The sequence below is a fragment of the Cetorhinus maximus genome, chromosome 17 (genome assembly GCF_964194155.1).
Source record: "Cetorhinus maximus chromosome 17, sCetMax3.hap1.1, whole genome shotgun sequence".
Classification (NCBI taxonomy): Eukaryota; Metazoa; Chordata; class Chondrichthyes; order Lamniformes; family Cetorhinidae; genus Cetorhinus; species Cetorhinus maximus.
In genome coordinates, this window is record NC_135895.1 from 98,231,516 (window position 1) to 98,247,308 (window position 15,793).

The 15,793-nt window shown below is 40.5% G+C and overlaps 1 protein-coding gene across 2 annotated transcripts in view; it reads right to left on the bottom strand.

The window, feature by feature from the left end:
- Nucleotides 1–15,793, bottom strand: part of camsap2a (calmodulin regulated spectrin-associated protein family, member 2a) — a 198,606-nt gene that overhangs the window by 71,095 nt on the left and 111,718 nt on the right. For both annotated transcript variants that reach the window (XM_078561697.1, XM_078561696.1), the window contains exons 3-4: nucleotides 11,059–11,220; nucleotides 3,637–3,720 (exon numbers count right to left, since the gene is read on the bottom strand). In XM_078561697.1, the coding sequence (XP_078417823.1) occupies nucleotides 3,637–3,720; nucleotides 11,059–11,220 (246 nt within the window). The remainder of the gene's footprint in view (nucleotides 1–3,636; nucleotides 3,721–11,058; nucleotides 11,221–15,793) is intronic.

The window sequence follows — 15,793 nt, forward strand, 5'->3', positions numbered from 1 at the left end:
GGGATTTCTGCCCCGAGGCTCCTTGAGCCCAGAGAAGCCCTGCTGCTGCCCAGTTAATTGCCTCATTGGCACTTAATTCAGCAGGCTTTCCCAAAAAGAGGTGTTGCAGGCTCCTCCTCAACTGAATACCATCCTCAGGGTGGGTTTCTGAACTGGCGACAAAAAAAATCATGGCACACAGCCAAAAAAGGTTGATTAAAAGAGTGAGCTAACACGCAGACATATAGAACAACTACTGTAATAATGGTAACTGCTTAAAACCAACAACAGATCCCATGTAACACCAGATTTAGCAGAGCTTAGTCAATTGTTTTTGGAGATTTCCCCTCTCTCCAGCAAGGTCAATCCATAACCTTTTCTCTCTCAAACTTTTCTTAGCCTGCGTATTATCCCACAATGAATGAATGATTATCTACCTGGTATTCAATTATGTTCCTTACGCAAAATCTCAATTAAAATATTTGACAAATAGAATCCCATATCCACTGCCTCCACAAGAGTCAGTGTTTTAGCAGCCAAAGTACTTTTAACAGCCTTTTATATTTTCTTCGCTTCCCAAGCTGAAGGACAACGTTTCCCATTTTTACCCATTGGAAATATTATAAAACCAGCTGCACAAGGGTACTCATTAGGAAATTAGCTGCTAAAATATTGCTAAAAATTGTTAGTTTCATGTTCTTTGAGTGTCCTAAGGATGGGAGTTGAAGTATCCGTTTCTCCAGGTTTATTTTTTTTAAATGTTTTATTTGCCCTTAAAACATTCTCCAGTTTAAGGTGTTTCATCATATTACTTAAACCCAAGATATCAAAACTACCATCTGGTCTAGCCTGAGTGCACAGCCAGTTCAACTGACCAACCAAACTTTGCAATTACTCTGCCTCTTCTTTAGGTATAAGATCATCTTTTTTGTGGTTACCTAGTACAAGCAACCAGGATAGGAGTAAAACTCTCCAAGTAGGATTGTTAATTTAAAGTTATTCCAAACCATAATATCTAAGCCACTATATTTAAAAGGCCCACAAGCCTGATTCCTAATTTTAAGGTCCATTCTAATCTTATTAATGACATGATTTCAAATTCCTCAGTACCACACCATAAGAAATCAATGTGTATCAAGAAGATACCAAAAAATTTTCCTTTATGATACCAATGAAACATTGCGTGATCTGTTTTTAGTTGAACACAACCTATATTCAGCAAAACAGGTCTCACTGGAAAATACCACACCATGAATTCAGGCCATAGGTGCATTTCTTTAGTTATTTTTGGCATCTGCTATGCCTTTTTGGAGGTTTCAGAAACTCATCTCTCTGAAAAGTAACACCCTGCAAAAACATGGCTTTTATGTCAATGGACCTACACTCTCATGATAATAGTTGAAATAGCTCAAATAGCTGAAAAGATTTTCAAAATTAGTATTCTGGCTCTAACATCTGTATCACCCAGTTGCTCTCCGAAGCCCTTAGCAACTATATAAATAAAAACAAAAAACTACGGATGCTGGAAATCCAAAACAAAAACAGAAACAGAAATACCTGGAAAAACTCAGCAGGTCTGGCAGCATCGGCGGAGAAGAGCACAGTTGACGTTTCGAGTCCTCATGACCCTTCAACAGAACTTAGCAACTATGCCTCACTTTAGCCTTATAAGTCCCATCTAGAAGGACTTATTTGGCACAAATCCACCTATGTGACAAAGCTGATTGTCCCTTTTCTGGTACCTCAGAATAAGCTCCAATCTTTCCTCAACTATCTAACTCCCTTTGTTTTGCTTCTCTTATTAATTTACCCTCAAGTTTGTTGGCAGCCACTGAAACTTCTTGATCATGAGGACTTCTGCTTCTAGTTTTTTACTGAGACTGGCTGTGGCCTTTATTTCATTGTCTAATCTAATCAAGTTACACTTGCTATATGCACTTGTGTGTGTGTCAGGACTACCACTGCAAGATCGCCGTATTGAGCTATCGGAGGGCCTTTCTCTAGTATGTGATCAGTTTTTGACACAAGAATCAATTCCAGACCCATTGTCAGAATTTAAACTGTACCTTCTTACTCTCCACTCTTTTAGCCTGCTCTGCCAGTCCAATCTCGCTTCTTGGTCATCATCCTGAATGCTTAGCCAATATTTAAACTTGTCAGTAGCTTTTTCAACACATCCCACAATTGTTGCAATCCTCATTCGCTAGACCCCTCTGGAATATATATTACCCGAGTGCACACTCTGGGCAATGACCTTTGGATATGATAGCTCTGTCATGTGTGTCATGACTAATCTCATTACCACAATCCAGCCCTTGATCTAACATATTCTGATCCTCAGGACCTTCATTACAAAACACAAGCATTTGCGATACTATGTGCCTAATTTACTTCTATCAGCTGCTCAGAGTCCAAAATTTTGCAACTAATTCCATTTTAGTTGAGAGGAATGACCCATAACATGTTGATTGCCATGTTTGATAAATATTGTTTTACTATCATGACCGTACCTGATCAGGGCCTTTCCATTCCCTCTTATCCTCTCTTTTATAATAAACCAAATGAAAATCTGTTTTGGATGGTCTTATACAATACCTCATTGCTTTCCCAAATTTCTCCAAGACCACAGCCTTGATGAAAGTCTGTCTCCCTACATGCAAAGCATTCTAAAATTATGGTGCCTTCTAGAATAGGAGGACTATCACACAGAATAGAAGGCAATTTGAGATTTCGCCCATAGACTAATTGATAAGGACCATTCCCTCCAACAATTTGGAGTGAATTATTTTGCATGAACCACCCATGCCAGGCATTTGTCAACTTGCAGACTGGTTGATCAGCTAAAATTTTATGCAGCATCGATCACCACATGATTCCTTTCACAAAGTTCATTGGCAAAAGGACTTTCAGCTGTGGTATTCATAACCATGATGTTCATGTTTTCACACAGGTCTCTGAACTCATTATGGGCATATCTCCCTCCATTATCAGTCAGAAGCTTGCCAGTGCCAAATTTAGTCCTTATCCATTTTCTCCATGATTTTGCCTATAACAACCTTTTGTTCTTACTAAGTATTATTGTAGAAAGACCAAATCTGGTCGTCAATCTACGAAATATAGAATGAAAACATTCGTGTTTTTGTCAACTACCTTGTTAAAGTCTCATACCATTGGAAGGCTTATAATAGGACATGGTGGCATCCTCTGTTACTTTTTACAGATTTTACACTTTGCACTAATCTCGTCTATTCACCTCGTTCATCAACCATACCTGCATCCTTTGGTAGGATTTTTAACCTTTGGCAAGTACAGTGAGCAAGGTATCTATGTAAATTAAGAAAATTTACTTTTATTCTCAATGATTCCACCACCTACAAACAATTAAACACAGTCAATATACGTGGAGCCTGACTGAGTTTTATGGAGCTCAGTGCACAAATTTTCTTCCTCCAGAAACATGCTGCCTGTAAAGATTTACTTGAGAATGATTTAAAAGTGAAAGATAAATATTCACGTTATCATTTCACCAGTAAAGGAGCTGGCATCCTGTAGGTAGAAAGAATTTTGTTGAGAACAGGTACTTTTTTGCACTTGAATATTGCTGTTATCCTTAAAAAACGAAAGCATAATTAACAAAATTTCAACTTCAGTTCCTACCCTTTGATTTCCAGGTGTCTCTGGCCCTTGTGGCTGCCTTTGCTTCTGCTCCTGGCTGACTATTTCCTTCAGATGTTCATTTACCTGAATCAATTATGAAACACAAGTTCAAGATTGTCATCCAACACAAGTATGGTTTTGCCCTCTTCATTTTAAAACTCAGATCATTTACATTATTGACTAGTGATTTAAAGGCTACTTACAATATCATAATGGGAAGTGAAAGGTTACACGTGTGAGTGCAATAGATACTGAGAAACGGAACTGATAACTGTGCACATGACAGGACCTGATTTGTTGAGATTTGCACCACTAATTCATCAGCAACATTTCTGGGCCAATATCGGAAGGCATAGACGTAGGAAGGCGAGGGTGAGGGAGAGAAGGCGAAGGAAAGAGGGAGGGTGAGATGGAAATAGGAAGAAAGGGCAAGAGGGAATTAGGGAGAGAAAGAGGGAGGGAGAGACAAAGAGAGCTGGAAAATGGGAATAGGCTGATTGGTTCCTTGTTGGCCAGTGTGGATACAATGGGCTGAATGACATCCTTTTGTTCTGTAAATTCCAATGATGCCATGACTTTTTTTTTGAAGTGCTTTTCGTTCAATGACTGAAATTCCCACTATTCTAAATAAGAATCTAAACCAAATAAAAATTCAAAATAACATAACATTTATCAATTGATTTATCTTAGAGTCTTTTAATACTGTTTAATTATTTTACAGGATGTGGACGTTGCTGGCAAGGCCAGCATTTATTGCCCATCCCTAATTGCCCTTGAGAAGGTGGCGGTGAGCTGCCTTCTTGAACTGCTGCAGTCCATGTGGTGTAGGTACACCCACAGTGCTGTTAGGGAGGGAGTTCCAGGATTTTGACCCAGTGACAGTGAAGGAACAGTGATATATTTCCAAGTCAGAATGGTGAGTGGATTGGAGGGGACTTCCAGATGGCGGTGTTCTCGCTTCCATCAAAGGTTTACATGAAGGACTCAGTCTCTCCAAAAAGCCTGGACATGACAATTTCCCTAGACCTGTGATCTTAAGCTGAATTTGGGTTGCGTAGTCTGATCAAGTGCAATGCGCCAAAGTTCCCAGGAAATACATCAGTACCAGTCAGCTGTACTGACAAAATATTGTTCTTTAGCTTTCAGAAGTTTCAGCCCCTATGCGGCCAATTCTAGAGGAAGTTAATGTCCCCTGGCCACCGACTCCATCCCTCTGCCAGACACCACCTGAGGCTGAATCAGACTGTTGCAACCTTGGTGTCATATTTCACCCCGCGATGAACATTTGACTATTCCAGTGCACTCTTCACCAGCCTCTATCCTCCATGAACTTGCAGTTATCTTATCCAAAACTTTGCTGCCTGTATCCTAACTTGCAGCAAATCCCATTCAGCCATCATCCTTGTGCTTGCTGATCTACATCGGCCTCTGGTTAAGAATGCCTTCATCTTAAAATTCTCAAGCTAGTTAACAGTTCTACAGGGCATTGGTGAAACCACATCTAGAGTACTGTGTACAGTTTTGGTCTCCTTATTTAAGAAAGGATATAGGTGCATTAGAAGCAGGTCAGAGGAGGTTCACTCGACTGATACCCGGGATTCGGGAGATTATCTTATGAAGAAAGGTTGGACAGGCTGGGCCTGTATCCATTGGAGTTCAGAAGATTGAGAGATGACCTTATTGAAACTTATGAGATCCTAAGGGGACGTGACAGGGTGGATGCTGAAAAGATGTTTCCCTGTGTAGGAGAGACTAGAACTAGGGTACACAGTTTAAAAATAAGGGGTCTCCCATTCAGACAGAAATGAGAAATTTTTTCTCTCAGAGGGTCGTGAATCTTTGGAACTCTTCCCCAGAAAGCAGTGGGGATAGGGTCAATGAATATTTTTAAGGCAGAGGCAGATAGCTTCTTGGCTAACAATGGGGCCAAAAGTTATTAGGAGGTGGGCAGAACGTGGAGTTGAGGCCGCAATTGGATCAACCATGATCTTATTGAATAGTGGAGTAGGCTCAAGGAGCCAAATGGCCTACCACTGCTCCTAATTAGTATGTTCGTATGTTGCTTTCAAACACTCCCACAACCCCACCCCCCACTAACTTTGTTATTTCTTTTACACAACCCTCTGAGATATTTGAGCTCCTCCAATTTTTGGCTACTGTGCATCCCAGATTTTAAGAATTCCACCATCAGTGACCGTGCGGTCAGTTACCAAGGCCCTATGCACCCTAAACCTCTTCCTCTCTCCACCTCTCTACCTTCCTTCAAGACCCTCCATTAAAGTACCTCTTTGACCGAAGTTTCCACCATCTGCTTTAATATCACCTTATGTGGCTTAGTGTCAAATGCTCTTTGATAATGCTGCTGTGAAGCAACTTGGAATGTTTTAACACATTTAAGGTGTTATATAAATACAAGCTTGCATTGTTTTTGATTTGAAAGAAAGGGGGAAAGAGAGAGACAGAGAGAAAGAAAGGAAAAGAAACAGACTACTGATTACATGACTGTTGTAGTTCTTCTTTGGTGTTTTACAAATTTAAGTGCCATTAAACTCAAAGACTGATGTTTTTCCTTACTGTGATCAAGTTCAAATAAAGCTGTATTTTTAAGCAAACAGCGTTTAATTATTTCACTTGGTTATTAGAGGCTTATGATGACAGGAAAGGTAAGCATTCTAACAGCTAACAGTTGTCAAACAGAGACAGGTTAACGTGGTGGAACTCACATTTTTCCTCATTTGAAAGAAGTTACATTTTGTAAACTAATTACCACCTGCATTTTGTTGAAAGAAATTAGAATATTTATGTTTTTCGCTAAGAACTATTCAATCCTGTTGAGCAATCTTTTTTTTTTAAACATAGGCTGTAAATGTTTTGCAGCTCTGGTCATTTAAACACAGAACAGCCTTTCGTTTGGGAACTTTGGCGAATGGGCAGCACAACGATTTATTTGGCACCTCTTAAAATGGCTGTGAAATTGCAGAGACACTTACAAACGTTCCTGCAAATAAGGTGGGTAATGCTTTTCCACCTGACCTCCAGATTCAAACCGAGACACGACCCTACAGGGTTTTTTTTTGGGACTGGATTCAGATGTACCTAAACTGAACAACGCCGCAATTTCTTCAGAAAGTGAAAAGGGGCAGGGCTGTGATCAAATTGAACTTTTGTTTGTAGCAACTCACTCGAACACGCACAGCAGTGACCCAAAGTCTCCTAGGTTCAGTGGATCAATGATTGTCTTGGAGCAACAACACTTTTATTTCAAAGAAACAGTCTGGCATTCAAGGTACGCTGACATTTTACGAACCCTATGCATCGTTTATGTAATGACGTGGCTGTTGCACAGCAGCACCGTTCACATTATTAACACTCATTGTGCCGAGGGAGTGAATCACAGAACGGAGTGCGCATCCTCACAAGTGGGCTGGAAATGGCAAACTAAGGTCATAACAATTAGTTCATTTTCCATGAATGATAATCAGTCATTGCAAGTATGTCAGCAACAAGACAATCCACATTCTGCAATGCTTCTTGGGCATTTTTGACTGCAAGTCGAACAAGCAGTTGGAAAGCTGAATGAATCATTAGAACCATAGAAAGGTTACAGCACAAAAGGAGGCCATTCGGCCCATCTTGTCCATGCCAGCCCGAGGACACCCAGGTGCCCTTTCTAATCCCACCTTCCTGCACCCGGCCCATAGCCCTGCAGCTTACAGCACTTAAGGTGCAGATCCAGGTACTTTTTAAAAGAGTTTACAGTTTCTGCCTCTACCACCAACTTGGGCAGCAAATTCCAGACACCCACTACCCTCTGCATAAAAAAGTTCTTCCTCATGTCCCCCCTACACCTTCTGCCACTTATCTTGAATTTATGTACCCTGGTTCTAGAATTCTCCACCAAGGGAAACAATTTTATCCTATCTATCTATTCCCCTCATAACTTTGTACACCTCATTCAAGTCACCACTCAGCCTTCTTTGTTCTAAAGAAAATAACCCTAACCTATCCAATCTCTCCTCGTAGCTACTCTTTTCTAACCCTGGCAACATTCTTGTAAACCTCCTCTGTACTCTCTCCAGAGCTATTACGTCCTTCCTGTAATGTGGTGACCAGAACTGCACACAATACTTCAATTGTGGCCTCACCAGTGTTTTATACAATTCCAACATTATATCCTTACTTTTATATTCTATACCTCTGCCAATGAAGGAGAGCATTCCATATGCCTTCTTTACAACCTTGTCTACTTGAACTGCTGCCTTCAGGGACCTGTGTACTTGTATGCCAAGATCTCTCACTTCATCTACCCCTCTCAGTATATTCCCATTTATTGTGAAATCCCTGTAACTGTTTGACCTCCCTAAATGTATGACCTCACACTTCTCTATGTTAAAATCCATCTGCCACTTTACCGCCCATTCCACCAACCCATCTATATCGTTTTGGAGATTATGGCTATCCTCTACACTATCCACTATTCGGCCAATCTTTATGTCATCTGCAAATTTCCCAATCGTGCCCCCCACATTCACGTCCAAATCATTTATATATAACACAAACAGCAAGGGTCCCAACACCGAGCCCTGTGGAACACCACTTGACACAATGTTCCATTCACAAGGGCATCCATCGACCATTACCCTTTGTTTCCTGTTACAAAGCCAACCTTTTATCCAGTTTGCCACATTACCCTGAATCCCATGGGCTTTTATTTTCCTGACCAATTTGCCATGTGGGACCTTGTCAAATGCCTTGCTAAAATCCATGTACACAACATCCACTGCACTACCTTCATCAACCCTTCATCAATCAAATTTGTGAGGCAAGACCTTCCTTTATCAAATCCATGCTGACCATCCCTGACTAGTCCATGCCTTTCCACATGACAGTTAATCCTACCTCTCAGGATTGATTCTACTAATTTGCTCACCACCGATGTAAGACTAACTGGTCTATAATTGTTTGACATTTCCTTTGATCCCTTTTTAAACAATGGAACTACGTTTGCATTTCTCCAGTCCTCTGGTACCTCCCCTGTATCTAGTGAAGATTGGAAAATCATCCTCAGAGCATCTTCTATCTCCTCCCTGACTTCCTTCAGCAGCCTCGGAAACAATCTATCTGGCCCTGGTGACTTATCAACTTTCAAGGATTTCAACCCTTCGAGTACTTCCTCTCTCTTTATGACTATCCCGTCCAATATCTCACCGTGTTCCTCCTGGATTACTGTATCTACACCCTCCCTTTCCTTTGTAAACACAGAGACAAAATATTCATTCAAAACTCTTCCCACAGCCTCTGCATCTACACACAAGTTTCCATCTTCATCTCTGATAGGTCCCGCTTTTTCCTTAACTAACCTTTTAGCATTAATGTATTGGTCATATTTAAATATTGTGTGTTCTTCTGGACATGCTACCTTGCTGGAGAAGGTCCAGAGGACAAAAGAAAATACTTTGTAACTTGCTCACAAAATAATCAATATTTAATTCTGCACACATTGCCCAAGGTTGTGATCTCCTTTCTGTGAGCTTATTAACAATAACATAGCACTGGGACATTGGAACAAAGTTCTTGTGTTGCTTGACTGCCAATTGTAGATTATATTTTACAAACTTCACACATTTGTGTCTGACTCAAATCAGTGACATCTCACTAAAAATTTGCAACACAGTGAGATTGGAGTGAGCAGAATGAGTCCAGCCTGAGGTATAGGGAATGCAGAAGGGTGGAGAGAGAGAGATAGGGGGAAGAGTGGAGAGATGAAAAGAGGACAGGGAGTAGAACAGGGTTCAAATGACCATTGAAAAAGACTGATGCAAGAGAGAGTGAGCACACGTGATACGGTCTAATTGTCTAATTGGTGGATATCCATTTACCAAATCAGGCAGCAGAAGACATTCTGTGGATCACAACTGTTTTATTGTTAAACTATAATTCAGTACAAATACCAGTTTCCACTCTTCCCTTCTGGATCCTTTCCCTGCCCTGAAACCAAAGCCTCTGACTGGGGAAAAGCACAGCTCTCAAGTACAGGCTTCAATGAGCACTACCCACTCTCAATTCACTCTGAAGCTGGTCCTGGTTTACTGCTAACACTATCATTTGTGAGCAAGCAAGATATCAGGTGCCTAAGCCAGGAGAGAGCCAGCACATGCACAAGAAGTAGAGAGAGAGAGCACAAAAGATCAACCTCGTATGAAGTGTACAAGAGAGAAAGCATACATGAGAAAAAGAGACAGCACACACACAAGAGCATGCACCACAGAGAATTTGTGCACTCTCCCTCCTTATCTCCTAGAACTTGCATAAGCACATGAAAGAGTGAGGTAACGAGAGCACTCAAGGGCGAGACTACAAACAATAGAAAGAGCATACAAGAAAATAAGAGTACAAGTGCATGTGAGAACATCCATTAAAGTACCTGAGCCAGGAAAGAGCCCAATAGTGAGAAAGTGCACACTCAACAGCATATGAGAGAAGAAAAACCACACACACACAACCGTTATTTTGGAAAACCTTTCATAGTTTTTTTAGTTATCATGTTGGTCTCAAAATTCGTCATAAAGCAATACAAGATGCAAAACAGTTGGAAAACCTGTTCCTTCTTATCCACTCACTGCACTATTCTCCCTTAGTAATTACACAGCAATAATGGTTGAAGGTAATCAGAGGCTGACACCCACCTCAATGCCTCAGTGGATAGCTGCACTCAATCACATACCAAAAAGGCCTGATATATTCAGCTTTGAACAATGGTAATCATTACCGGGAGTCTGTGTGTGTGTGTGTGTGTGTTCACTGTGGGGCGGGGGCGGCAGGAAGAGGTGTGTGTATGAGAGAGACAGGTTTTGTGCATGTGTGTGTGTGTGCATATGAATCAGCTGTGGGCCAGAGTTGGGCAGAGCTTTGCAGGTCCTACAGCTGAAATGATTGAAGAAAGAAACATTTGCTGATGGTGTTCCAATTTTTTTTGTATATAAAATAGAAGGCACGTTGTTTATATTGATTTTACAAAACTAAAATGATTCCATGTGCAAGGGGTGTTTCTCAGTCAGGTTCACTAACTCTATTTAAAGGGTGAAATGATGTGAATAGTTCTTGCAGGCACAATGACTCAAATAGACTTCAATGTTCCTATAGAATAGTACAATGCAGATTCCATTAAACAACTTGAAAATGCATCTGCTTAGAAAAGGTTCTAGAGAGGCACAGCCAGGGAAGCAACAATAATATATGATTAGGCAAATTATGTGTTTCTACCCACCTCAACTGTAAGAAAAAGGTATTTCATGTACAGCTTGGCTGATAGCTGTTCATCACATGCAGCAGTTGAATCCAGCTACCTTAATGCCATACTCAATACTACGAACTCTTCTCTCACCAAAATAATTTCACTTTATCAGATTGGAGACACTTCACCTTGTTTATCCAGCAGACAATGGCATCTTCAATGTCATACGGAAGTTCTGTGGCTGGGAAGAAGTTTGTGAACTGCTGGACACATGAGACCACTTTCCCAATGCTGATCATTTCCACAGTGTAAGCCATCATCAGAGTGTCAATCATAGCCAGGTGGGAAGTCTGCAAAGAGAAAAGATTCAGAGTAATCTTCGGGAAATGTCACAGCTGTACGAAAGGCATAGGCTTGGAAACTTGGATGTGCCAATTTTTGGGCACCTTACCCTACAGTGTTAACAGCAGGCACTCTCAAATGGGGAGGCCCGAGTAGCCCCGGAGTGTGGGCCTCCGGTCTCATTGTAATGTAGATGGTGCCCTGATAGCAGCCTGCACAGGTTAGTGCTCCAAATTCCAGGTAAGTGATTAGGATGGATCATGGGGTTCTTGGGGAGGAACAGATAGCCTTTGGAATCCCTGGTCAGGGTCTGGTGGGGGGTATCAGGTAGAAAGATCGCAGACCTCAGGAGTACCTTTTGGGGTCATGAGTGCGGTTAGGGATCTCAGGATCGGAAGTGGTGGGGATTACGGTAAGTACTTACTCTTTTCTTTGCACAGCGCACTGGCTGCTTCTGGGCAAACCAAAGTTGCAGCCAGGACCAGAAACAGATATCAGGCTCCATATTTGCATATGCAAATGCTCTAAGGTCTGATTCAAACTTAGTAAAGGTCAACCAACAGCCCTTAACCTAAGATGGCATTCAGCGTGATTTGCAGTATAACTGTCTGCGTGCACATTAGGTGCCATTTTGGTGCCCAAACGACACCTATAGCCCTCAAACAAAGAATGCACCTGATCTCAATTTCCCATCCAGAAAGTGTATGAAAGCTGAAATACCAGAAGTGCCAGCTTTTTCTTCATTATCACATTTCGAAGCTTCTGGTGCTTCATTTTGCTTAGTTCAAGGAGTTAATAAGAATATCCCTATAAGTTTTTCTAAAATTATTAGCTGGTGACATCTCAGATACCAAACATCACATAAACATAAATTTATTCCCTGCTGGTTTCAACAGTAACAGATTATTAGCAATGATGAAAAATTGATTTGTTTCAGCAGCTTATTTTACAATAGTTTAAAATTAAGTGTTGCGATCCCGATGAAGACTGATAGCTTTAAAAGAGATGAATTTCCCAAACGACTTACGGAGATAACTGAAGGACAAGATTTCACTTTTTAAGACTTTTACCAGAACACACCAACTAAAATCAACATAGATCTAACATTAAGTAACAGGTAACTGATACATTAAAATAAAGAAAAAGGTATGTTTCACAATAGCTAACACAACCAAAATATTGTCTTATGAAACACTTTTACTATATGCTATGATTCTGATATTAAAGGACCATTAAAGGATCTGTCACAAAGTCACTCCCAACTCTCAAGCAGGGGTTCACTTCTCCCTGGCACGCCAGGTTGAAACTTCCAGTGTCCTTCGACAATCATTCCACTCTGCCTGAGTTTTCCAGATCTGAGTAAATCTCAAGCAATTAACCTAAAATCTTCATGACCCCCCCCCTCCCTCATCTTCAAGAACTCTGTCAGTTCATTTCCCTTTCTTTTGAACAGAAAGTGAACCCTTAAAAGCATCTTGCTTGATCTTTAAAAAAGTTTTCCCTGACTTTTTCAAGGCAGCAGTTTTCCCCCGCTACTCAGCCTCTTTTCTTTGTTCTGTAAGATATTGTGAAAGGTGTTAAAAAATCTACCACCCCGACATCTCAATGGGTTTCTATTTGAGCTTCTCTCCCATCCCCATGACAACCTGAAATCACATGGCCTTTTCTCCGAACTGAGGCGTTTACCAGAGATTCTAATTATACACTCCTTTCCAGAATGCTCTGTTTTACTTTAAGTTAAAGGGACATTTTAAAACATAATCATCTTGTAAAGTTCAGTGTTCATGACACGAAATTAGAACATTTATTATAGCTAACTTTGTGCAATACAATTAACTCTGCACTCATTAAAAAAAAGTTATAAAAATAATTCAAATCCCAATTTTCTAATCTGGTCTTTAACCGCCTATTCTTCGAGACTTTACAGGTTATGATTATAAGACAGATCAATTCTTTGACTGGATTAGTTACGACATTTGGACAATATTTCATATACTGATCTTAGATTGATTACTGTGCTATGAGCTGTTTATCTGCAACTTGCAGTCATATAGTGCTTTTCATGACCTCTGGCTGTAAAGTTCTTTGGGACATCCTATGAGATACTTTTTGAAGCATGGTCACTGTGTAATGTAAGGAAATGTGGCAGCCAATTTGCACACAGCATGGTCCTAGGTACTGCAATAAGATGAATGACCAGATAATGTTTTAGTGATATAAAACAGAAGTGCCATATTTGACTTGAAATATTAACTCTCTTTCTCGCTCAATAGATGCTGCCAGACCTGCTGCGTTTTTCCAGCACTTTCTGTTTTTAGTTTAGATTTCCAGCACTGCAGTAATTTGCTTTCATTTTAATGCTTTAATGACGTTGGTTACATCGAGGTCCCCATTGTGAGAATAGTATGAAATTGCAAAATGCAACTTGACCCAAAGTAGGTTCTTCACACCAGAGTCCTACAACTCGCCAACACAGATCATGCAATCCTCACCAGATGCACCACCATGCTTGATAATGCCTGATCTCAGCCCTGGGAGCTCACAGGCTGTGTGAAACCTACCTGACAGCCACACCAGCCATGTTCCTGGTGCTCTGACCCCATGCAGCAATTAGTTATTGTGCTGCAGGAATACCAGCACTATCTGGTCATTCCCAAATTGCCAGGGTGGTTCACCATGCACCATCAGTTTCCTCCCAGGGCAGTAGCTGGGGTGCTGCACCTGTCCATTCACAACGCTAACAAAGCAGACACACCCAATTAACAAAGGAATCTTTCCCAGCTAGGTGGTCTACTTCAGGGCCTCATAGGTTTTTCCCTTGAACAGTATAGTTTGAGATGCATTGCACCAAGATTCCTGCAACGCCAACATAGCCTGAAATGCCAAAACATAACATTGTTCAGCCCTTCTGCTCACCCAGGTCTTGTTTCAGACACAGATCTGAAACATGTTGGTACGCTCTGCACAGAGTGAAAATAAGATTCATTCTTTGTTGACAGCTTCAACAAAGTCCTGGTATATCCTATATGTTGATTCCTTGATTGGATTAGTTACCATATTTACCAAATATTTCATACACTAACATTGGTTCAATTACTGATTTATTGGATATTTTACATGCTGATCCAATTGGGATTTATGCTGTATTTCATACAATGAGTTCAATTCTTGTATTGTGTTACCTTGCGCACAATAAATCAAGCGATGGATGTATTTAATTTGCTGACCCAGTTATGACCTACTATATTCAACAATTCTGTATCGTTCTAAGGAATTGCTGCATTGGAAGAAACGCAGTCTATATTGATTATGGGGCCCTGTCTATTTAAAGAGGAGCAGACACATCTTCTCGGTGTTCTGGCCAACATTTATTCCTCAACCAATATCACCGACAACAGATTAGCCTGGAATTTCCTGGAGCTTTGACATAACTACAGGGCAATAATGGTTTCATAGAGATTTGTTCCGAGGAAGCTTGTGTGTTATTGATTTACGCTGGCTTTATGTTGAAACGTTGATAGGAGAAAACTTCCTTAATCATTTGTGCCCCTTTTGAGACACATCAATTGAAACCGTCTAACACTCTTTTTAAATAGCCTCACCCCCACACAAAGAGCAGTTTACGTGAGTTTCCTGCATTTATGCCAGTAATGGCATAGATTACTGGTATAGATTTGAGCCCAAAACTTTAGGTGAGGTGTGGCCTGAAGTCATCAATTCTGTTGTAACAGAGATTTTGTATGTATATCTTCCAAATTACTCCAACAACAGATTAAGTTACCACTAGATAAGGCAACTGATTTTTTTGCTTTAAAAATTCCTCTTATCGAGAGCTGCACAATCCTTAACTGAAGTGACGTCAGTCTCTTTTTTGGATCTGTAATAACATTGTCTCGTGGCCATTTGTGCACGAATGTATATGTTACACCTAATTTGTGAAACTGCCCATTTCCTAAAATGGCCAGTCAAATTGCCCATTTCTTGAAATAGGCAGCCTACCTGTACAGGACAGTTCATGAAACTGGCAGTTTGACCACCCAGTTCATTAAATGGGCATCAGAAAACTTGCACAATTCATGAAATGGCCAACTTTTATGAACGAAAAATAACATTTCATTCACAAGTGTATAATCTGCTTAATTCTGTTTGCTGTCCTCTTATGTTTCATCCATTGTTATATCCAAACCATTCAGATATAGCTTATATTCATCAATGCTTACAATACAGCATAAACAAATAAAGAAACAATTCATATATGTATAATGCACCTTTATTCAATGTCAATATTCAGGTTCATTGTGACAGCCAAACATTTCAAATTTGTTGGTTTATTTCATTCAGGATCACACCCAAAGCATTCAGATAGCTTATACATCAATGTTTACAAGAACAGCATAAATATAATTCATACATATTTAATAAGCACTGGTCAGCGTTGTCACAGGATTTGTTGCTGTAACAGGCCTTGCTGCAGCAGAGACCTGCTTTCACGCTTGATAAGCAGTTATCTCTGCAGTGACATCTCTGGAAGCCTTGCCCACCTCAAACACTTCGAGCACGTACAATCTCACAAAGGCTGAA